Source organism: Dermacentor variabilis, chromosome 1 (genome assembly GCF_050947875.1).
Source record: "Dermacentor variabilis isolate Ectoservices chromosome 1, ASM5094787v1, whole genome shotgun sequence".
NCBI lineage: Eukaryota > Metazoa > Arthropoda > Arachnida > Ixodida > Ixodidae > Dermacentor > Dermacentor variabilis.
This window is the reverse complement of record NC_134568.1, coordinates 200,404,461-200,428,605: the sequence shown is the minus strand read 5'-3', so window position 1 is coordinate 200,428,605 and position 24,145 is coordinate 200,404,461. Positions and strand designations below refer to the sequence as shown.

Below are 24,145 nucleotides of genomic sequence, written 5' to 3'. Positions count from 1 at the left end.
GCAAATAAAATCTCGTTGGTCCCGAGGACAGTATTATCTTTGGATGAGCCTTGATAATATGAACAAGAAACAGTAACACAAAGATACACGTCGAGCAATATGTGTGCGGCAAAATTAGCTATAATAAACTCGCGGACAGAGTGAGAAAAACACTTTTTATTTTCCATTTTCTGCACCTGTTTGCGTAACACAACGTTTCATTGTTCAATAAAACGTCCATTATTTACAAGCTAATGTTTGATCATTCCGCTTCTAAGATGGCGACGGTTCGGCCTCGCTTTTGGGACATCATTTCCACTCCAGCAAATTTTTTAAAGCTCATTGGGCTTGATGCGCGTCGTCTTGCCGCTCGCCCAGTGTGGTGCACGCAAGAGGGGGCAGATGACCGCGCGTCTCCTTTCTTCCAGCCCGGCTATAATTCTAGTACTACAGGGTGTCTACCAAGCTGACATTTCCAAATTCCCTGAGTTTTCCAGGTTTTCCCTGAGTGCCTTTGCCAAATTCCCTGAGCGACAAGAAACTTTGTTTTATGTCAAGAGACGCGCTGACACCATGTCATCCGATAGTGTCACTCTCTAGTAAGCATGCTAATAAATACAAAACAACTTAATCCAGCTTGAATAGTAAGGGGTAGTGTTTACTTTATTCAAAAAGAAAACAGAAGGGAGGAGTAAGTAAAATCCACAGCGAAAAAAAGATATATTGGAAAAAACGCGTAAAGCTCATAGTGAGACGTTCTCAAACACTAATAAAAAGGAGATGCATACAGAAGCAAATATTTTCGAATATGAGCTATTTCTGTCAATTTTATCCCAAAGTGCTGAAGACTCTATATAGAAGGCAAGTCAAGGCGGCAGAATGCCTCTGAATTTTATAGTGACCCATCGTAAATACATAGTAACTAATATTCATTAATTGTAGAGTAAGTCATGCTACGTTTCTTCAATAAATATATTGAATCACCCACTCAAATTACTTGCAAAGGTTAATTATTGAGCCCAAGCATTACAACAAGGGAGAAATAATCTTTCGCGATTACTACCCAAACCCCGAACTTCGCTTTCAAGAAAGCATTACCCTCTTTGAAGGGACATCAAAGAGTGCAATGCCTTCTTGAAAGCGGTCATTTGAAGCGATACATTTCACTGAGAAGTGGAATGGGTGTACCTTAAGAAAGCAGAATGTGCAATTTACTCAAAGCCTAATGTTCACTGTCTATTCCTTGTAACCACTACACAGTAATGACAAAAGTAAGTTGCGTTCGAAAATGTTATGCCGTGACTGAAGGGGATATTACGAGATTCGTAGTTTGTTTCTCCGGTGTTCTCGGTGAGCTAAACAAGGCATCTTGTTTATTTCTAGGGTAAATTGGGGGCATGGTACGGATAAGGTCTAGGCGATGCTCCAAATTGATGGGTTAAATGAGCATTTTCAAGTAGAATAGGTATGCCAGTGGTCCATAGCCTTATTGGTCTGTTTTACGAGCGATGTAAGACTTAGACAGCTGCACTTGCATAATTACAATAACAACTGAGATAAAATTGCGCGAACATAAGGGGAACAATACACCAAGTTTATGTGCGATGGTAAATGCGTGTTGATGAAATACAGCATCAAAAAATGGTGAACAAGTGTTTTAAATTATCACGCTACTGCTATTGTCCCAAGAGAGTCTACGATACTTTATACTTTGAAGGAATAGGCATCAATTCAAGTGGAATGTGTCGCATAGTTTTAATATTTCTGGGTTATTGTGAAGGGTTACGAATAATCATTGAACCCTCATTTTTTGTTCTTACTTTGTCAGGCATGACATACTAATTTCGGCTGGTGTCCTCACTGAACTAAAGAAGGCAGCTTCGTTAGGTTTGGTGACTGTAAGGGCAAATTAATGGGTGGTGTGGAGGTGAAGTTCAAAATAGATGGCTTTCGTAATAAATTACGTATGCAAGCACTCCAGCGTGTTTGAGCATGTCTGACGAGAGCGGAAGAATTGAGCCCGCTGTTCTGGCAGCACTATACAAGCCGCCAAGACAAAATTTTACGAAAATTTGTGGTGCCCAATGCAAACTTCCTGTGCGAAGTGGTTGGATCAAATACACCCTTTGTAAAATTTTCTTATTCAAGCATTAGAGCGTGTGATATGGCCGCTATCAACTATGCTTCCCAGTGTCTGTAGCTGTAGTTTACAACAGGTTCATATTTTGTGGAAAGTGAAGGGGGGCCATTGTAACTGCAATGTATGACAAAATTTTTACGTTCTTCGTCCGGTTAAAAGCGTAAATAATAATGAGCCGTCATTTTTCTTTCCTTATTTTCATGCGTCATAACAACTTCTGTCTTTGTTTCAGCGATGTACTCCATGAACTAAACAATACATTTTGTTTAAATTTGGCGAAAATAAAGACAAACTTCAAAGATAGAGAAGTAATTATGATATTTTTAGTACATTACGCATGTATGCTATTCATAGCTTTATGAATCTGCTTTGCGAACAAAGAATTTGTCCAATTGCCCTGGAATAACAGTGAACTCAACCGATATCAAATCTAGTGGAAATTGAGTGGTGGGAAGGGTTGGGGGGGGAGGGCATTATAAAGCACTAAAGCATTGCATACCCTCCTCCTCAGCAGTTGTAGTGGAGGTTTTTAACAGCCTCGCTGGAAGTCCACGGTCGCAGGGCCGGGATGGCAAGTCCATTTATTTTTTTGTGTGTGAATATTGCAAGTAATTTATGTTGATTGTACGTCATTGCATATAACCTCGACAGTACTATTACCTAAACTAGCGATACATTTATGTTGCAGACTTAAGCAGCAAGTACAATTCTTTGTTGAATTATTAAAATTCTTTGCAGGAAATGTGCCTTTTTATGTACGCTGTACTGGGTGCAATCCGAGACCACTGTTGGTGCACTCATTGCCTTTTGCCCCTGTATCATCTTGAGATGTTGTACAGTTGCAAGAGATAAATGCAAATTCAGCTCATTTTTCGGGCCCTCATGGTTCACCAAATGTGATTGATAAATAGGTCCCTGTTGGTTAAATATACATATAACAGAAGCATTTCCAGGCTATTTCACTTATTGTTATAGTGATTGGCAATATATATACATATATATATATATATATATATATATATATATATATATATATATATATATATATACATACATATATTGCCAATTACTACAACAATAAGTGAAATAGCCTGGAAATGCTTCTGTTATATGTATATTCAACCAACAGGGACCTATTTATCAATCACATTTGGTGAACCATGAGGGCCCGAAAAATGAGCTGAATATATATATATATATATATATACAGAGAGAGAGAGAGTGAAAGATCAGACCATCTGCGATTTGCCCCCCCCCCCCCACACACACACTCTAGAAATAGTTGGTACGCCACTGCATGTCTTTTACTGCCGCAGCACATCAGAAAAAGCTCTGAAGGCCTGTCTTATTATTATGCATATCGGTGCTCATCCTGTGACAGGAGGCAGCGGGTGCACGCGTGTTTAATTAAGGGATACATGCTGTGTCCCGTGACAACTGCCCCTTCCCACGCTTGAGCTTCACCGCAATAATTTGTACACGCTTCACCGCGTAATATTGCTGTTGTGAGGCGAAGCTGACTTTCAGCAACCGGCATTATGCAACGCGTCGTGCTTTCCGAGCTCCGAAGCCAATCGCGAGGACCACAAAGGCGGAGTCGGTGCCACTGCTGACAGCGGCGAATTTTTCAATAAAAAAAACACGGCACAGAACAGCAAGAAGCTTAATAGCGAACGCCGAAGCAGCTAGGCCTCGCGTTCCTGCGGTGGTGCCTACGGCTGCCAGCGGTTCTGCGTGAGAGTGCGCCGGTTCGAGGAGCGACGAGGTAATCAAAACGGCGGCGGTGGTGGTTTTATTAATGCCGTTTCGGACCTGCCATGACGGCAAAAAGTCCGGAAACTCGGATGGCGAAGTGTTCTTGCATCCAAAATTTCAGACGTTACTATACATAGGCTCTATGGGGTACGCGGTGGTGCCGCGAAGCCGTCCGAATTATCGGGCCGTCCGGAAAGTCGGTCGTTGACTAAACACGGGCAACTCCTCCTACACGAGCCAGCTTTGCCGCGACTTTCTTTCCCTTTCAACAAAATTACAGCTAATTCTCCCTGATAGAAGCGCAAATTCCCTGAGTTTTCCCTGAGTTTTTCCAGACAATTGAAAATCCCTGAGAATTCCCGGTTTTCCCGGTTGGTAGACACCCTGAAGTACACTTTAGCCCGCCCTGCACATGGCGCGGCTGAGCACGGGCCCACGCGCCCTATCTTGGAGGTAACCTATGAGGGGCTGCAAACAATAGGCGAGCTGAGATGGCTGGTAGCTTTGTGTGCGCTGTGTCTTACGCACCTAGCGTTACAAGTGGCGTAATGAAGTTGTGGAGACGCGTTGAAGCGAGAGGCAGTTCGCTCGCCGCTGCTGCCACGCATCGTTGTGACAGCGTGTGTCCGCGGTCATCAAGTGGGAACTGTTCTTGCTTGCCCCTCATTTAATTAGTACGCGAATATTTGCTGCAATTCGTACAGTTAATAAATCTACTACCATTACATCGTTAGTAGCCTAATACTTCGCTATCGCTATCAATGCTTCGCCGTTCGGGCGAAACTGTGACTTTCTTTAAATACATGGATATGCCGTGTTTCTGCAGCGAGAATTGCCTTTCGTGCTTGGCCGCAACATCTCTTTTTCTTTCTTTCTTTTTTTGAATATCCAAAAAATAGCGTTGTTGGGTCTAACCTAAAAGCGGGGGATGGGTTTGAATAAAGCCTTCTAATTTACCGGTCTCTAATGGTTCATCATCTTGAATCTAAAAATATAGTATTCTAGATATTTACGTACAAAAAAAAACACGATAGATTAATGTATATATATATAATGTGAATACCCAAAACCCTATTACACGCCATCCTACAGATGAAAAGACACCTCAAGCCAAATTTATTGACACAGGTGCCACATATAGTAAATAGGCTGTAGTGACCACTTGCATGTTCAATAGAACTACTAACTACTCATGTCTACAAAGCTTGCGCCTGTTCTGCAAAGCAGATGTGACCACATAATAAAACACAGCAGGCGATAGTAAGACCTGCCCAAATAACAATGAACAACCCATGCTCTCGATACATAAAAGAATAAGGTGCTCTTCTTTCTCTCTCTCTTTTTGGAAAAAGAGTGTATTTATTTACTCCGCAGGTCTTTGTCACAAATCTGTGATCGCGTGTAGCCAACTCTGTATTCTAAACTGAACTGTAGCCACATTTGGTAAGCAGAAAGCTCAAATGACCTGCAGCTGAATGTCTGTTTTTTTTCCTTGAACCCGCTATGGCGTACACAAACCTGACTGGAGGTACTATTACAAAGACCCATCCTTCAACCCAAAAACTAAAAAATGTCAAGACTGTCAAGCCTCTAAAACCTGTCCCTGAAACCCAATCAGACCATGTAAATGCAGACATAATGTTCACCTTTATAGTGAGTGAGTCAACCTATGATCAGATTTGGCCACCCAGTCTTCACTACATTTATTAATGCAATTCCCAAATTTCAATCTTGGAAAATGAACCAGCCATCACGAGACATTCAATCAGACTGGCAGATGTGTTCTTTATTTGGCAATATTGCAGATGTCACAATCTTTTTCACACACCTTTAGGCTGTCCGAGTCCTGAAGGTGAACAGGGGCAGCAACACTACTTTTACTCTTTCATATACCTAGACTTATACTTTTAGCTTACCCTGCATAAGATCTCACATAGTAAAGAAAAGAAAAACAACATGCACTAAACAAAAGATGCACTTCTCAAAGAAAGAAAATATTTGGCAGAATGAGACAGTAACAGAGCAACCATTGTTCAGAGCGTGATGAAGGTTTGAGATAATTTATGTACTTGCTGCAAGTACAACTTTGCACCACACCAGGCTCTGAGAAGAAGTAAGTGATGCTACTGGCACTGAAGTTGCAGGAAAAATTGCTTTTGACAAAGCAAAATGACATTTTTGTCATCAGAAGAAAACCTAATACTGTACATTTCAGTAAACAAACAAAAGGACTTAGGAAAGCCACAGCTTCTCTCTGTGCAGGTGTGTATGTAAAATGGAACACAAATGTCTCCTAGTATATGTTTATACTGTGGCCACTTTGGCGCAAATCAGTTGCAAGCTCAGCTTCTACAGTGGCGGTCGCCATTGCAAGACAAATCTATCAGTCGATGCATGACATAGTAACTGCGAGAAGACACTTCTTGGAAAATAGATCACAGGGGTTTCAGAACAAAAAACAAATAAATAACCTTTCTTACTGTACAAAAACAAATTGGCTAACAAAATGCACCTGGCTTAAGTAACTTCACTTGTTCTTGGCCAAAATGTGCCATGTCTGCAAACAAACCACACAAGAGCTGTCTTTGTTTAGAGTTGCACTTCATCTTTACAACTCATCAACAGTATTCAGCCTTGGAGAATAGGAGGGCAAGAATATAAAGATATGGCAAATAGAAGCAAAGTAGAGAGAAAGAAACTTGGCAATCACTAGACTACTCAGTATAGTACAACATATTTACACTGAAACTAACACATCACATATGGAGTGATTGGTGAACCACAAGAGTATGTCTCACTTGCTTCTTAGCCTATATGCTCTCACATATTCTCCATGTCTGCTTCTAAAGAAACATCACTGAAAAAAAAGAAAGAAAAAGAAAAATCCTACAGACTATGTGTCATCAAAGTACTCAGATGTGGCCAAGAAGGCAATCTGCGTGTGAACACTGTAGAAAATCGAGACGACACACATGTCACACTCTAAACAGAATTGCAACCTGAGCACCACAGAATTGAAAAAAGCTGATATCACACATATTCTGTCACTTCAGCACAAGTGTCAATTCATGCCTCAAATGAAAAACTAAGCATACATGTTCTAATCTGATCACAATACCCCTTAGTCTCTTAACAAGTGATATCCAATCTAAATGACAGAAATGTCCAACTACAGTGCCCCAAGGAGAAAATAAGGCAACATAAAGCTGCTTACAGCACTTCTTGAGATCAGCTATTTTTTGCTAATTCTGTCATGCTAAAGCCATTCAACAGTACTGCTTAGTGTGAACACCTCCTGCTACAGGGGTCCAAGAATGAAGCACACTAAGACGACATTGCAGCCAAAGAACGTCGCTCATCCTCGGAAAGATCCAGCCCACTCTTTAAGGTACGGCGAACTGCATATGGTAAAGTAAAAGGAGGAGAAAACAGCACTATTAGTGCTCCTAGTTCTCTATCTGCTGTAATGCTACCAGCATAAAGTACCATTAAAAAAAAGTGAGTTGGGAATTTGCTCTTTATGAAAGCAAACAAAAACAATTCAATCTAATCATATCTAAATGAAGTTGTCACCAGTACTGTGCTCAATTTCATTGAGCACAGTACTCGTGCTTGTTTGTAACACATCGCAAACAAATGAAAGTGATGTATTCAAATGTGCTCTACAAACCTTATATTGAAATTGTGGACATAAAGTTGATAATTAAAAATAGTGTTAATTAATCAGTAATAATTCCTCTATTAATAAGAACAAAACATACTAGAGGTTGCTCCAGAAGGTTGCTAACATATAGTGGGTTCCAGACACACCGAAGGCATTGCTTTTTTTTTTTTTTACTTGCTCCATGTTAGTTGGGGCACCAGGTTAATGAGTAGCAAAAAGGTGTAATGGTCCAATGGCCTATTTTAATTGCAATAAAGGTACATAATGATCTTTACACAAATCAATTATATATATATATATATATATATATATATACATACATATATATATCAGGGTGTCTACCAAGCTGACGTTTTCAATTTCCCTGAGTGCCTTTGCAAAATTCCCTGAGCGACACAGAACTTTGTTTTATGTCAAGACAGGCTGGACACCATGTCACCTGATGTAACTCTCTAGTAAGCATGCTAAAAAAATTTTTTAATGACTTAATTTAGTTTGAATAGTAAGGAGTAATGTTTACTTTATTCAAAAGAGAAAACTGAAGGGAGGGGGTTAGTAATATGCACAGCGAATAAAATATATTCGAAAAAAAAAACCGGTAAAGCTCATTGCAAATCAAGTCAAACATTTCCAAATACAAATAAAAATAGATGCATACAGAAGCAAATATTTTCTAAATTGAGCTACTTCCATCAATTGATAGCAAGGTCATTGGTATTAGGCCCGAACTTACTCATAAGAGATTCTCTCAGCTGCTGGAAAGTCAAACTCAACTGTCCTGACATACTCTCAGCCCACTCACAATGCCTCAGTGTTGCATTTCACTGCTTTAAAGAGTTTATTTTGGATTGGATGAGGGTCACCTGCATCTCGGCATCAGCCAACACTTTTCTTCTTGAGCTCAAGCTCCTTCAAAGAAGAGGCGGCACAGTTCCTTTCCCGATCATTCCTCAATGCGACGGTCCTTTCTGTTCTCGTCCTCGTTCTGCCGCGTGTTCGCCCCAGGGACCATTTGAAGCATCTTCTTGGTCAGTTGTGCAGTCAACGACCGATCTTTCTGACGTCCTAGGGGCCGCTAAACCTTCCGAAAAATCGGACAGTCCGAAAAAATGAATGAATGTCTTTTACTGCCCTTAAGGGCTCAAATCGCCACAGGCACGTCGGAAAAAGCTCTGAAGGCCTTCCAGTACACTTATTATGCATATCGGTGCTCGTACTACGACCCGAGACGGCAGGTGAATGAATGAATGAAACCACGTTTATTCCACATTAAAATGCGCCGAAGACGCTGCGGTGGAAAGAGGAGGGGATGTTATTGCAAAAGGGGAAGGGTAAGGCTGCCTCCGTTTTATTAATGAACGTCCTGGAGGCAGCTAAGTGGGGACCGCATGACGCTTGTGGCTGTCAGGTGCGGTGTCAGGTCTCAGGTGCGAGCGTGAATAATTAGAGAATAAGTACTGTGCCGCGTGACAATCGCTCCTTCCCACGCTTGGTAAGCTTCACCGCAGTACTTAACATATGCTTCACCGCGTAACATTTCTGTGCTGAGGCGAAGCTGCCTTTCGGGAACCGGCATAGCTTCGAAGCCAATCGCGAGGACTACAGAGGCGGAGTCGGTGCCATTCCTGGCAGCGGCGAACTCTTTCAATGAAAAACACGGCACCTAACGGCAAGAACCTTAATAGGGAACGTTAAAGCAGCTAGGTTTCGCGTTGCCACGGTGGCGGCTACGGCTGCCAGCGGATCTGCGTGTGAGAGCGCCGGTTCGAGGCAGCGAGATCATCAAAACGGCGGTGTTGGCTTTGATTATTGCTGTTTCGGACCTGCGGTCACGGCAAGAAGTCCGGAAAATAGGACGGCGAAGTGTTCTTGTGTCCGAAATTTCAGACGTCCTTACATTGACTCTGGGTACGTGGTGGTGCCGCAAAGCCGTCAGGTATGTCCCAAAAATCGGGCGTCCGGTAAAATCGGTCGTTGACTGTGCACTGGCGACCCCACCAACCGACGACATGGCTTCAAAGACAATTCGTTACGATTCCTCTCTTTTACTCGAGCCAGCATTAGGGTGACTTTTGTCCCCTTTCAATAATATGACAGCTAATTTTCCATGATAGAAGCACAAATTCCCCGAGTTTTCCCCGAGTATTTCCAGGCAATTCAATATCCCTGAGAATTCCCGGTTTCCCCGGTTGGTAGACACCCTGATATATATATATATATATATATATATATATATATATATATATATATATATATATATATATATATATATATATATATATTGTGAACACACACTGCTCAATGCACAAGCGAAATGCAGCTTTGATAAGTGTAAAACATGCTAATGCAAATATAAGCCAAAAGTAGCTGTCAATTACTTTAACAGCAAACTAATTAAACATGCTGAACGAAAGATGAAATAAATAATATTCAATAATTTTCCTCCTTAACATGAGAAACGTAGCACAGTTTTCTAGGTGTTTTGTTCTAGTTGATTGTCAAGCGTAAATATATTGTAACTGCATTGGGCATATATATTTTTTACTCCAGTTTCAAGTAAGATACAAACAAAAGCATCTGGGGTATCCTCCTAAACAGCGAAATCTGTAGAACTAACCTCTACACGACACAAAAGGCCATCAACAAAATGTATCATGGAGAGACATGACAGCTCACTTAGTGCAAAAATATGACTGAAATTTGTTTGTCTTGAAGCAGTAAAATAATTTACATCAAAATCGCAATATATAAAAAACTTGTGCTGCAAACATAGAGAAAACCCTAGGTGCCTGCACAGTGACAGCCAGATTGTCTTTTACACTACACGGCCAAGATTCGACACCTTTAAGCACATGCTCTCATTAGAGTTTGCAGATTGTAGTACAAGCATACAAGTCACAGGCCTCGGCACTGTGAAGGTGCAAGACAATTTCCACATACATAGGTGATGACACTGCCTGACAAGCTGCCTATGCCCAATCCAATTACTAACATGTGCATAGTACAAGATACTGTAAAACCCTATCATTTTGTGATCCCAGTTGTTCACAAATTGGGCACTTTGGCATATTCACAGCTCCTACTTTTTGCAATGTTCCATGCAGCTCACGTGGGTCATGAAAACTCCGTGCTTTTGCACCATTTTTCCCTTTTTTAAACAGTGCAGTCTGTTTAGCCTTCTACATGAAACTTCAGTCATATTCTTCATGCATGACTTCTCATGAATCCCTTGTTGTCCAAGGGCTTGTCTATGCTAAATTGATTGTTGTGCTGCATGCACAATCTTGTTTCTTTTGTGCACTATCTTGTTTATGACATAGCAAAAGCTTGTGCAGCCAAGCAAATTGAATGCACCATTTTCCAGGGGGTACAGCCAGCACAACTAGCCGTCAAAATAAATTTACTGTTTCCAGTATAGTATCAATATTTTTTCCTCAAAAATTTCACATGCCCTTACATTTCGCAACATTTTCGAAGCGTGAAATTCGCACAAATTAAGTGTACGTAGATAAAGGCTTTTACAGTATTATGAAAAGGTATCTGGCTAGCAGCATTAATTTAGTGCATTTTTGTTTCAAGTGATAAAACTTCAGGATGATCCACTAGTATCACTTACGTGACTTTCTATCACCGTAGCGAGCTTTCTTGCGAATGCGTGGCTCATTTCGTGCAGGCTGTGCTGTGGCTGTTTTGACAAGGCTCTCTAAGATCTCATCATCAGCATCAGTCAGGTTATCATCCCTTGTTGGAGTACTGTGCCGACCAAGGGTCCCCCCAGGGCCTGCGGTACATTAGGTGTTACAGTGCTGCTGAATCCTCATTTCACAAAACTTGATATTAGAAGATCTCCAGACAGCAAAATTTGATTTCCCAAATAAAAGCAGGCCATTGATTTCATGTAAACGTTTTCACAAAATCAATATAATGAACCAATGGTTATTATACGGAACTGATTTTACAAAGAGTTTTTGGTAGGAAAGAAAAACGAAGTGCAAGAATAATACACGAGTATTTATGTACATACATCAAGGAAATAAAACAAAAACACACAACAGTACAGGCAGCTGCAGAGAAAATAGCACTTAGTTACATTTTTCTTTTTGTGTTTTGTCATATTTACACTGGAAATACATGCATACAGCCAAGTTACTCTGCAAACTGTGATAACATTTCACAAGAGATATCTGTGTTCCCCACCCAAGCACATCATTGCTTGCCTCACGGAATCCACATCGTCTTGTGATTACATGTGAACAGCCTAGTGTGTACAATCATAATCATAGCAACTATTTCATGCAGGGTCTTTGATGTACTGCTCACACATATGCTGTCTCTAGATGCTTGCATAATGAGCACACAGGTATTGCATACATGCATGCTTGATTTTTTCTTTTTGAACAACAAGTAACCTTCTAAGACGATTTCTTCGCTGTCATTAAGCTTCCAAAATGCCTTGAACAAGTTTCATAATGTCAATCCTGACAGACTGCACAAAAGATATACCTAACTGACATTCTAACTACGAAGCAAAACTGTTACTCACATGAGACAACCCATTGTTTTTCCATTCGCAAACTTTTTTATTTTATCAGACATTTATGCACCCAGTGACATTATAAAATTCAATTTTTACTGTGTTTCGCTGTTGTCATAGCATGTATGGTGCAAATGCTATAAGTACACTAGCCAAAAACTGAAAGCCCACTCTAGTCAGGGACTACCACTTCAAGCTGAAAAAAACATCTTTTAATAGGATATCCCTTGAAACATTCTAAACAATCTATGTCAAAAATGAAAGGATGTCCAAATTACTTGTTTTAAATTAAGCCTCATAAAGCATAACTTGTGCTTCCAATCGTTCTTGAGGCATAAAAGCCATTATAAAGAAACCATTTCAAAGAAGTGTAAATTAGATGTTCATAGTAGTTATTCTTTACAGAGCACAAGCCATTACCTCAGGAAAGCTGCCAACTGAATTTAAATATGTACAGTGCTCAGCGATTGAAACGTGATACTCAGACAGTGTGGCAGCCGGTGCTTTTTGCACCACCGGTGATCGCTGAGGAAGCAAATGCAGTTACAATGCATCAAAAAGATTCTCGCTTTCATGTGACACAAAAATCCATAATCTCAGTGTCACCAGCGCCCACCGGTGGCACAAAAAGAGTATCGGCCACCATGTTGTCCGAGTACCACGATTCAATTGCTGAGCCCTGTACATATACATATTATACTGACTTCATTGCAAATATCACCTATCACCTATAGGTTATGCAAAGGTCATGGCTAAGGCTAACTAGATTCAGACCAAACCTAAAATTCTTTATCATTTCAAAGATGTAAGCTCAACTAATTACCATCAGCTACAGAAAAATTGCATTAGAAAACGGCACTAACATGGGACTTACCTTGCGGTATCCTTGGCCGAGCCCGCATACCAGGCACAGTTCCCCATTTCCCTCCTTTGGGTTCTTCAACATCAGAGGTTCCATTTCCAAGGAGCTGCCTCAGCTCTTGGTCAGCCTGCTGCTCTTTTGTTTTGAACTTGTCCATCTACAATGGTGCATTCAGTAACCATAAGCAAATGGTACTGAGAAACCCAAAGCCTACAGGTTCCTACTGATTCCAATGTATAAGCATACTAGAAACGGTTACAGTCTACGCTCATTACAACAGACCCGTGTGCAACACTTACGAATATAACGGACCATTTTTCAACCTTAGTTTGGTCTGCCTATTTTATTAATGCAATGAAGTTCGCTTTTAACAGACCACACTACAACGGACTATCGGCTACAGCAGATGAAATTAGTGGCAATTTTTGTCCAAATCGGGCTTATAGAACGGACTTTTGCCATGCCGACACGGGCTAACTTGCGAAAGTCAGCCAACGATCGCGGCTCAATATCTTGCGTGCGAGGGAGGGAGGAAAGCGGGGCGGAAGCGCACTGTTTTTCGCTGGTGAGGCACGGGCGGGAGGCGAGGGAAAGAGGGGAGGTTCTACTCCGGTGGCTGCTGTTAATGACATGACCATGCGGGCACCATATCTTGAAAGCGATCTGCAATATGGACAAGTGCACGCCTGCATGGACCGCATCATCAAAGCGATCTGCGATGTAGACACAGTGCGCCCAATGCCGGTAGCTTAGTATGTGATGTGCTTTCGACGTTAAGTTCGCGTTGAAGCGAGAGACAGTATGAAGGTCAATTCGCTCGCTGTTGCTGCCATGCTTATCTCAATTTGCTATCGCAATCGATGCTTTGCCTTTCGGGCAAAACTGCGACTTTGTTTGTTTGTTTTTTACCTTAGACGTTCGTCACTCACTCTTTACAATAAAGTTGTTAGACATTGCAACGAAAGTTTCGGAAGTGAGACGTCTCAGATATTACGGACTTCGGATAAAACAGATGCTTTTTTGTCAGATTATCAGGGTCTGTTGTAACGAGAGTCGACTGTACTGTATATGATTTTGGACGCCCAAAATCTCTGTGCACTTTCTGGTTCAACAAAAGGGCATGCTTTGTTTTCAATTATATGCTGGAAGCTTTTCAGATGTTCAGCTTATTAGAGGAGTTCTGACTTTTTTTTTCCTTTGCATTATATAGTACTAGCTCTCAACTCAGTAATCATGGTATGAAGGCTCAAGTGCTCCAGTGTGCAAAAATATGATCCTTCAATGCAGCCAACTCAACATGCATGCCAGCACTAGCACAGCTTTGTGGAACTCAACCACATGACAGTGATGGCACCTGGTGATCATGTGGTACCCCAGACCACTGGTGCCAGCCAGCAAAATATGAGTATACTAGTGGCTTCAGGGCATACTGTGCCACTGAAAGCAAAATCGGCCCTTTCCTTTCAGCCCATTCACTGAGTTTTCAGATTCTACATGTGATAAATGTGGCTAAGAGGTTTATCCAGGACTGCATATTGTATCTTGCCTCAAGCACTCCCTTTCACATCAGCTCTTCTGGACACAAAGCGAAAGCAACATGCTGATTGAGGCCAGAAAGACAGATTTTGCCCAACAGAAAACAGCTTGAAACACTCAGCTTTCAGTGGTTAAATGTGATAACCATGTAATATTGGCCATATGATATTACATAATAATACTGACCATGTAATATTAACCATTAACATTTCTAGCATCACTGTGACATGGCTTATCATCCATGCTATCACATTGAAATTGGCCCTCATCTTGAAAATGACTGGACTATGGGATGACATACTTATAAGCTGTGAGTAAGAAAAGCAAATACAAAATATGAGAGTAACACAGTAATGAATAATGAGAACAGATGTCCAGTAAACATCTTTATGAAATCGAACATTAAGGCATGTTAGACAACAAGGTAAGTGTAAAACAAAATGCGTGCGAGACACGGTACTATCGCGCTCAGTATGAACTGTAATGCAAAAGCGTGTGACAAAATGCTCGCGCATTGTAGCTCATACTGAGCACAATAGTACATCATGTACTGCTGACTAGTGCTGCTTCATGGAACTGGCCTATATTAGTGATGTTTACAAATTCGGCAGACAAGTGGTTTCAGTCGTGACTTGTTTTTAGCATAAATGAGCGGGAATAAGTGTGTGTTTTTTGAAGTGGTATGTCGACATTATGGTAATGATCTACATACTGCGAGATGTGAAGTGGAGATCTTTTCCACAGTGACTTAAGATAATGATTATGGTGATATATTTTCGAAAGTAAAGACAACCATGATATGTAATTTCCTGTGAATGGTCAGAAGGGGAAGGACTAGAGCAACTTTTATGCTGGTAAAACTGGCAAAGCAGTTATTACTACCTAGGTATTTAACCATGGAAAGACCATATTGTGCATCTTCCACCGATGCTACAGGTGCGATATTGGCGTTAGTGGAATAGCATATGTTCCGTAGAACTGACAAGGATAACAGGGCTAGCTACTTATGGTATGAATGAATGTAGCAATATATATATTTTTTTAATCATGATATACACCATGATGCTTTCAAATAACAATACATAATTAATTGCACCAATGAGAAAGAGAGCTATTTTCCACCAGTAAAGCCCCAGTAGTTGGTCCGCTTGTTGTCCTTATATTGGTACTGATGAGAACAGTAAAACAATGAGCAACACTGGTGTGGCTTTTGGTGTCAAATAATTAACCATTAAGGTTAAGTCTTAAACCTTGCTGAAATGGAATGCAATTGCAATGTACTGGGAGCTGCCACTAGAATGTGAGATCACCTCACCTCAGTGATCATTTTTCCACGAGTCTTGTTCCTTTCACGGTGGTTTGCTTTCTTCTCAAACTGTTGCTGCACACGTTCTCTTGTCGTGCGATACTCCAGAGCAAACTCACTGATGACTTTGCATACTTGCTGTGCTTTGGTTTCTCTAATTGAGTGTGGTGGGCATCCCAAGTACACCAGCAACTTGTGAAATCTGGAGAAAACAATAAGTGTTCTATTTGTGATGCCATTATAACTGCTACTAAGATTGCTAAGGTAAAATACATAAAAGCGCTTCCTGACTAGAGTCAATGCATAATATCTACACAAGATGAAGTCAATCTTCCCTCTGAAAATCATGAATTGAAAACAAGGAGGGTGAAATTAAGTGCAAGTTGGCTTTGGCATACCAATTGTCTCAGTGAAAATTAACATTTTTACAGGGGCCCTGAACCACCCTTCGGGCTTGGTGAAAAAACACAGTCAACGAATAGCATACGCTGCTGTGAACATCTCAGCCAAATTTTGCAGTCATGCACGGCACGTGGATCTAGCAAGTGGAGGACAAAGTCACCTTTCTATTAACAGCTCTCTTTTCAACAGAAGCCTGCTCCTCACTCTTTTCTGCATGCTTTATTTCATAATATAGCAGATTCCCATACACGGCTGCTATCGGCCAATCAGCTGACATCAATCAAGAAGGGTGTTTGGTTCAGTATGCTTCTTCCTGCTGTTACTGTGTATATTTATTGACTTAGGTTAGCTTAATAAATAGGCTGAAGTAAACAAAAATCTGCTTACGAATTTCGATAATAATTACGTACTTCCAGAAGAAGCCGACTATCATCTGCTCACATACACTCGGCCGCGGCTGCCTGCATAGGAATTAAACTTTGGCCACCCTACTTATCAGTGTCATAGCTGACGGGTCTCGTTAATTTTGACTAGTTTCGAACGCTCAACTAGCCTCGAATCACGCGAAACCTTAAGGTTAGATCACACGCACACTTGTCAGCGCACACTCAGTCCTGGCCGCTCCTGGTTAGACGCCTTGGCAGACTAATTCATAGCGCTTCAAGATGCGCAAGTTGGATGTGGCTAATATCCGTCGGTCAAGGTGGTGTACAACAATGCCAGTACGCATCAAATAGCACAGCCAGACCAGAACGTATGAGCACGAGCGTGCACTCTAGCCCTGTCGTGCACTAAGCAAACGCTGCAGTTGAATGTAGCTGCAGTCTGCTACGTAGTGCAGTTACCATGGCCGCTGCAGGATGCCATGACGAGTCCACTGGTTGAACACACTGAGGCTCACTGAGGAAAACCAGCGTTTGGCGTGTCATAGGTGCCAAAATCAGAAATATTGGTGTCTGCTTGAACATCCAAAATAAAATTTGAACTGCGCGCCACGGTGACGTTCAGTAGGCAGAGTATTGTGGGCACACCCTGATCTGCTGTAGCCTTCGCAATGCAAACCATTTAAGAAGGAGCGGAAGCACCGCAAATGGTATGTTTCATTACCAATAACTCCACTTCTGCTGAACGCATTGAAGAACTTTTCGCAGCAAAGTATTCCTGAAATAGTCTAACTTCAAATGCATTTCTCGACTTCAATAAAAAGTGGTTCAGGGCCCTTTTAAGAACAGTGCATTAAAGATGAATAGGTTATTTGATGACAATCCATTATTTGCACTAGCCAGCATAGAAAATTTGTGATAATCCTCCATTAGTAAGTGCTAAATTAACATGTAATTATCTCTGTCTTAGAGAATGTGCTGCAATTGTGGAATTGAAATCAGTCAGGCTTTGAGGCATGTCCGCTTAGTAGTTATCCCATAAGTAACATCAGTTAGTTTGTTTGATTGTTTATTTTACCTTCAAGGCCCAAAGAGGGCATTACAGAGGAGTGTGCTACAAAAATACAATCAGAAACAGCAAATCAACAAATAAGCAACAGATTACAATACGGAATATGCGAAAATTGTTGGCAAAATAAGAGAGAGAGAGAGAAAAAAAAAGACATAGAGCAAATTAATATTCAGGACAGAACAGCATAGGTCTTATAGCATGATTATGTTTGGCTGCTAAATTTGGAAGTTAAAAGCCTTATCTACACAAGTTGTTATCGCAAATGGACACCAGTGGCTTAAGAATACAGTTCCTGCAGTTCATGGCAAAAAAGTAATGACAGAATGTGTATGTGTTGCAGAAAACTGGTCTGACCTCATGACGATAGCCTAGGTATCATGACGTGTATGGCAAGCTAGAGAGAAGCAAGTCATGGAGTGAACTGTGCTAAAATATTTTGTGAAACCCACATAAGTATTATATTTGGCATCGAGGCAATAAATTCAGAAAGATCAAGGTTCACTTCATGTTAGTTATCTTATGCTAGCTCTACAGTGATTGTCGCTGGGAATAAATAGAGACATACCACCGTATTCGAGAACGTTCCTCCACTAAACACTCCACCTCAACTCAAGAAAGTAGATAGCAGCGCCACCCCTCAACATAAGTGATCACTGCACTTCATGATCTACGGAAAATGTTGAGAAGTGTAACATTTTCATCAATCTGTGTTCAACTCGTTGGAGAGGGGAAAGAGCTTCAAGTCGTAGGTCATTTGAGAATACTACGGGGAATAGTTCGGTATGAATTCAACTGTCAAAGCTAGTGATTCGAAGCTGCCTATTCAAGCAACATGCAAACAAGCATCTCAAAAGCTGCAGGTGAAAAGGAGCACTGACGTAAAATTTCAAACTTGAGATGTTTGCGTCGTTCATTGCTCTTTATAAATTGGTATCTCTGACTGAATATTGTTGGTAAAAGTTACTGATAACCCATTTTAATATGTAGTTAACCCTTTCAGAGTCGGTTTTTTTCGGAGGTGACGCACCCCCAGTGTCATGTTTTTCTCTCAGATATTACAAAATGAACACATCAGTTTATTTTGGTTTATTCAGAAGGGAAAAATTACGCAGATAATGGCAAATGCACCCTTAGTAAGGTCCTCACATTACTATCTTTGTTTTCAATCATCTCCTGCCTAGTTTCATTCTGATGCGCGGAGACGATAATGCCACTCTATCAAAGTTTTTTTTTTTTTTTTAAAGCCTTCCAATTGAGGATGTGCACTCTCTGCATGGAGCAACTGTGCCCACAAAAGGGGTGTGTTCCACAGAGAAATAACAAAAACTTAGACTGAGCAAACCCAGAGAGATGAGGAAATATGCTTCTAAGAACATGCAACAGATGGTGGAACTACCTCAGAGCACACCAACTTTGTATTACTGTGCACATCCAAGTGGAGTGAGTGGAGAACGTACGGGTACATTAGTGCCATGGTGGGACAGAAACACGGAAACATACTCAGTGACACAGAAAGGGTTACACACCACATTGGTAGCTGACATTAAACTGAAACACCTTGCGGCATTAACATCAACATGACACATTTTGTGGCTTCTAAGCTCTCTGCAACGTCCGAAGAAGATTGCTGGCTTCACTGATCGGTGCATGGTACAACTCTGTCCCTTGAAGCAAAGGGATGGCACTGTAGTAAGCATGGTGTTTCATTTGTTTCCCCATGTCAGGCCCCAACCGCAAATGTGCATTGAGTTCTTTGCAACAGTGAGTGCAAGGAATGCACACTGGGGAGGTGCAGCTGTACTTCATTTTACAGCAGCGTATTACCAGAAGGGATCAGTGCAGAAAATTTAGTGGCCACTTACCTGTTATGAACACGCCGGTGAATGATGCCTAGGATGACTATCCTTTCTGCACAATCGTTCAGGAATTCAGACAGTCTGAAAAAAAAAAATTATAATTTTACCAAGGTAATTTCAGAACAATGCATGGAGAAAATGCATTTGATGGGCTCTCTTTAAATCATGCTGCAACACAGATGCCTTCAGTGACACATTAGAGATCAAATAATGAGAAGTATGTAACTACAACACGAAATTATGTACTGTAATAGCCTCATAAATGGGAATCCATTAAACATAATGGCCACTTAAATGAGACAACATGGTCAGAAGTAGTTGGCTTTTATATTTAGGTAATGAATGCCATCCTTGTTGCCAATTGTGGTGTTTAACTTGGTGTTCAATGCTACAGATCAAGGGAGGCCGTGGATACCATCATGCTTTCCAAAACGACACTGCCTCTATTCTCTCTTTTTGTCTTATCTTGAATTACTGCTGGCTTCTGGGTTGTCTTGGCTTGGCCCACTACACTATAGTAGGCAAATAAAATTATATGGCAAACAAAACTAGAAGGCAAACAAAACCAGAAGGTACTCAAAGGTACTCCAAACAGGTGCTCCTTTTTAGTGCCATTGTGCTTGAATTTAGCATTATTTATTGCATTGCATTTGCATTGTTCTAGCTCTTGGATTCTTGTGTTCCTTTCACGTATGCAAGTTGGAAATTCCGGTGTGTTTGTTGGCAAGTCTGGTGAAGAAGCACAGCAGTGACTGCCTTATGCATTCTTGCTGAAAATGTTTTCACTAGAATGGTGCTCACAACGTGATACATAGCTTTAGAGCACAGCACTGTAAGGATTCCCTCAGAAAAAGCTACAAGGCAACTCAGTTGCAGAGCAGCCAGTTCCATTTATCGCATGTGGAGTTTGGCACGTTGGTGCCCCAGCTTGCTTCATCCTTGAAATAATAATTAGATGTAAATTTACACCTTATTAAGTCCTGCACATGGTCAGATTTCCAGATGGCTTAAACTGAACCATTAGTTTAGATCTAAAATTATTATAGGCTTTTAACAATGGAAATAGCAACCCAAAAGCTATCACCATCATCCCTTAGTGCAAGGCAGCATTGTACCAATGATGATGACTAGTGTTTTGACTGCTTTTCTTCAATGTTTCGAACAAATTCAGTCATATCCAATAAGATAAATGAGCATGTAGTGCAGAAAGTGTACTTACAATTAAAACAAGCCACATTTTTAAACTACTCCTTTCGATGAAACATTCCACTTTGCTTTCAGCTATTTTCTGACACACCACGCCATTTATTTAGATTTGCTTTGGAAGGGCTAGCCACCTATTGGGCCAAAATTCATGCGTTCACTCTGCTAGGAGGCAAAGCAATGAATTGTTTTGGCAGCTCAAGATGTTGCTTTATGTCTTACAGGTTGTTAGTTTATGAGTGTGCAAAGATGGCCATGGTTTCTCTCTTTATTAGTGTTTGCTCTTACTTTATACCCTAAAATCCTACACCTAATATATAACTGTTCCTCTACCCCTTCCCACCTTTCCAGATTTTGCCACATTATATCTGCTTCTTGTGTTATATTTGGGAGCCAAAGTTTGTAAGGAAGATGAGGAGGGGGGAGTGTTTTTTTTTTTTTTGCCATACTGTTCCTGAGCAATTCTTTTCTTAGCATTCTCTTCTTGGAACCTCAAAATTTACCATCGTATTACAATCAGGTTCGTAATATATGCAATCTTTTACTGCACATTTGCAAATATTGTGCACTTTAGAGCCTTCTTGTACGAAATTCTGTCAGAACTTTAGCTTTCCTTTAAATAGAAACAGTGCTTATAGTCCAGCAAGGTTGCATTTAGCAAGATTCTTACTGTACACACTTTCACACTGGAGGCCTTGTGATCTTGCATGCAAATGTTAGTTCAAATGGCAGCTAAACAAGAAAGCAAAGGTCTACTTGAATCATGAATAAATAAACAACTCAAAGAAGCTCCATCACCTTCGCATGCTATGACACAGAGTTGTATGCAAAGAATATTGAATAGATTTCTTGAAATTACAAAAAAAGATGCCTCGGAAAGGGTGAGACATCATTATTAAAGGGGCCCTGAAACACTTTTATAACAAATCATATAATGGCCTCCCTATTAAAGGACGTCTAATAAATCTCCTGCTACGAAAACTTTTTGAATCCTTCAACTATAAGTGAACTTATCGCCCCAATACCTGGCTTTCTCTCTCTTTTCGTCTCTGCTAACACACTGGAACCTACACAGTGGGGAAGTTGAGAGGGCAGAGCCCTGCCCAAAAGTTAAGAGCCATGGCGACAAAAGGGCTTGCCGCGGAACCCTGTGGTGGCTGCGATAGACTACACTACGCAGCACAATGCTGCTTCATTTCTTCTTCATTTCTTAGTGCTCTTCTTTTCATGACTGATCTCTCTTTCGCCCTTCCAGAGATTGCAATGACCATTAGCACTTCGCTTCTGTGCTTAGCATATACTTACTCATGCCATTACAGCAACAAACCAACAAGCTTAAATTTTCCTATGTTATGGGGCAATGCAAAATCAACAGGGGAGTTGCTGCATACAAAAAGGCAGGCTAACATTGTAGTCAATTTCTAAGGTCTATGCTCTGCATAAAAAAGCACATAGCCATGAGCTCAAAAGGCTCATGGCTATCTTAGTCTTTTTAACTGCTATGCTAAAAAGGCATTTATGAAAGAAATGCCAGTAAATAATAGTGACACTGCAATGCAGCCATTATACTATTTTATGGTTAGTATTAGTACACTAACATGGTTTGTGCCAGCCACTAAATTATAATAATCGTGGAACTGATGGGAAGTATTAATGGTGAAAAGGATCCATGGTGTGCGCTAGAAACAAACATTGGTTCCAGCCTGATATGCTTACTCTTGATAAAACATGCTTGGCATGCTTAGTTTCACAATCGTTTATTGGTTAATGTGGAAATCTTTCACAATGTGATGTAGCAGTACACTCACTTGGCTTTCATGGCTGATCCATCATGCTTAGCAATAACCTTCAGGTGCTCCCATGACGCCTTGCAATCACTTTCCATCTTGCTCAAATTTTTCGCAACCTCATCATAGTCAACCTGCATTCATACATCAGAACCCGTACATTATATACATGCAAAATTTTCATTTGTACAGTTTTTAATTAAAATGCTGCTTTATTTTTCATTCTTTATAGATTCCTTGCACATTTGTCTTCACAGCTGTCTTTAACTTACCATTTCATTTAGTGCCTTTAAACACTCACAGCTGTAGTAGATTTTTCTATGTGAACCAGTTTACAAACAAAATTGTATATGTGGATTCAGCATTTTCAGTTATTTTCAAAAATTTGACTTACTCTTTTTGGCACTTATCCAGGTTTTCCCTCCCCCCAAGCAACAAAGTTCTTCAATGGGAAGCTTGTTGGTGTGTTTTTTTTTTTCTTTGAGAATATTTGTTCACATATGGGCATTAAAACATAAAAGTGTTTTTGATCAGTTTCAAAAGTACTTCCCATTAGTGTGATAGCTGCCCTTTGCATGTTTTTATCAGTATAATATTACTGTAGTAATTAAAAAAGAAAGTGTAGTGGATTTGAAGTGCCACCATTGTGGACCATATGCAACCATTGTATGTTCCAGCCAACCAATTCAGTGAATATCCAAGATCTGGCAACAGTGTTGCCAAGCAGCAACATGATGACTACAGTGAACAGTAGTATGTCTAGACTTTCATTAAATGCAATAGAAAGTTCAGGCGATTATTTGCACTGCCTCGACTCAACCGTAACTGGAAAAAGCAAACATAAGTGGGTTTAATTTTTATTTCAATCACAACCAATTTATACATGTACTGAGCATAGATGTAGCTGTTATGCATCACTTATTGACATTATTGCCAATTCTGTGCCACATCTGTAGTGTTTCTATGCTAAACACTACAATAATAAAATGACAATGACTGGTTTATAGTCACCAAACAATCCCTCTAAAGCACCAGAGGAAGGAAAATTAAGGAGAGGCCCCAAAAATCCTACATGCATCACGAAAAGCGTGGCGGAAGTGGCGCATCATTTATAGCACAAATAGCAACAATGTTACTTATGCTAAGGGAAGCAGTTGCTCTCTGTGGCTCAAATAACATCACCATGACTAGTGTGGATGTTGTAATGGCGCTTGCTGTCCAGGGCAAATGCCATACAGTGATCAGTGTATGGATGTCAACAAAGAATCTGACCCAACAAGCTCACGGTGCAAGCAAGATGCTCTAGACAGGAAGCTCTGCTCCCTCTAGCAGCATTCTCCCTAGCCACAGTTGGAGCCTTTGATGGCCTTGGTTAGCAAGTGTGGAGGATGCCTGCTAAGAAGCTGGCAGACGAGGAGAAAAGGAGCTGCCTTGCAAGCATGAGTGCTTCAGTGCAGCATCGTGGACAGCAACATCAAGGGCTCGCCTCAGTTTTTTTGTTCCTCTTTGCTAAAGCAACATTTTTAACCTTGTACATGTACGCAAGTAATTTCACTTCCAAAAGTGTCAAAAATACCAAAGCTGATTCTATCAGAGAAAGAGAGAAAACAAAGAGGCCATTCAGCAAGCAAAAAAAAAAATGCCCCATAGATATATGTGGGGAAGT

At 40.7% G+C, this 24,145-nt stretch overlaps 1 protein-coding gene across 4 annotated transcripts in view; it reads right to left on the bottom strand.

Moving 5' to 3' along the window:
* Positions 1 to 5,639: 5,639 nt before the first annotated feature.
* Positions 5,640 to 24,145, bottom strand: part of Fhos (Formin homology 2 domain containing) — a 272,129-nt gene continuing 253,623 nt past the window's right edge. For 2 of the 4 annotated variants that reach the window (XM_075703283.1, XM_075703293.1), the window contains 6 exons: positions 22,501 to 22,613; positions 19,496 to 19,570; positions 15,786 to 15,978; positions 12,947 to 13,091; positions 11,155 to 11,319; positions 5,640 to 7,272 (listed from right to left, as the gene is read on the bottom strand). In XM_075703283.1, coding sequence (XP_075559398.1) covers positions 7,199 to 7,272; positions 11,155 to 11,319; positions 12,947 to 13,091; positions 15,786 to 15,978; positions 19,496 to 19,570; positions 22,501 to 22,613 — 765 coding nt within the window. In that variant the 3' untranslated portion in view covers positions 5,640 to 7,198. Of the gene's footprint in view, positions 7,273 to 11,154; positions 11,320 to 12,935; positions 13,092 to 15,785; positions 15,979 to 19,495; positions 19,571 to 22,500; positions 22,614 to 24,145 lie in introns of all 4 variants that reach the window. The other 2 variants (XR_012830253.1, XM_075703296.1) reach the window with 2 other exon arrangements.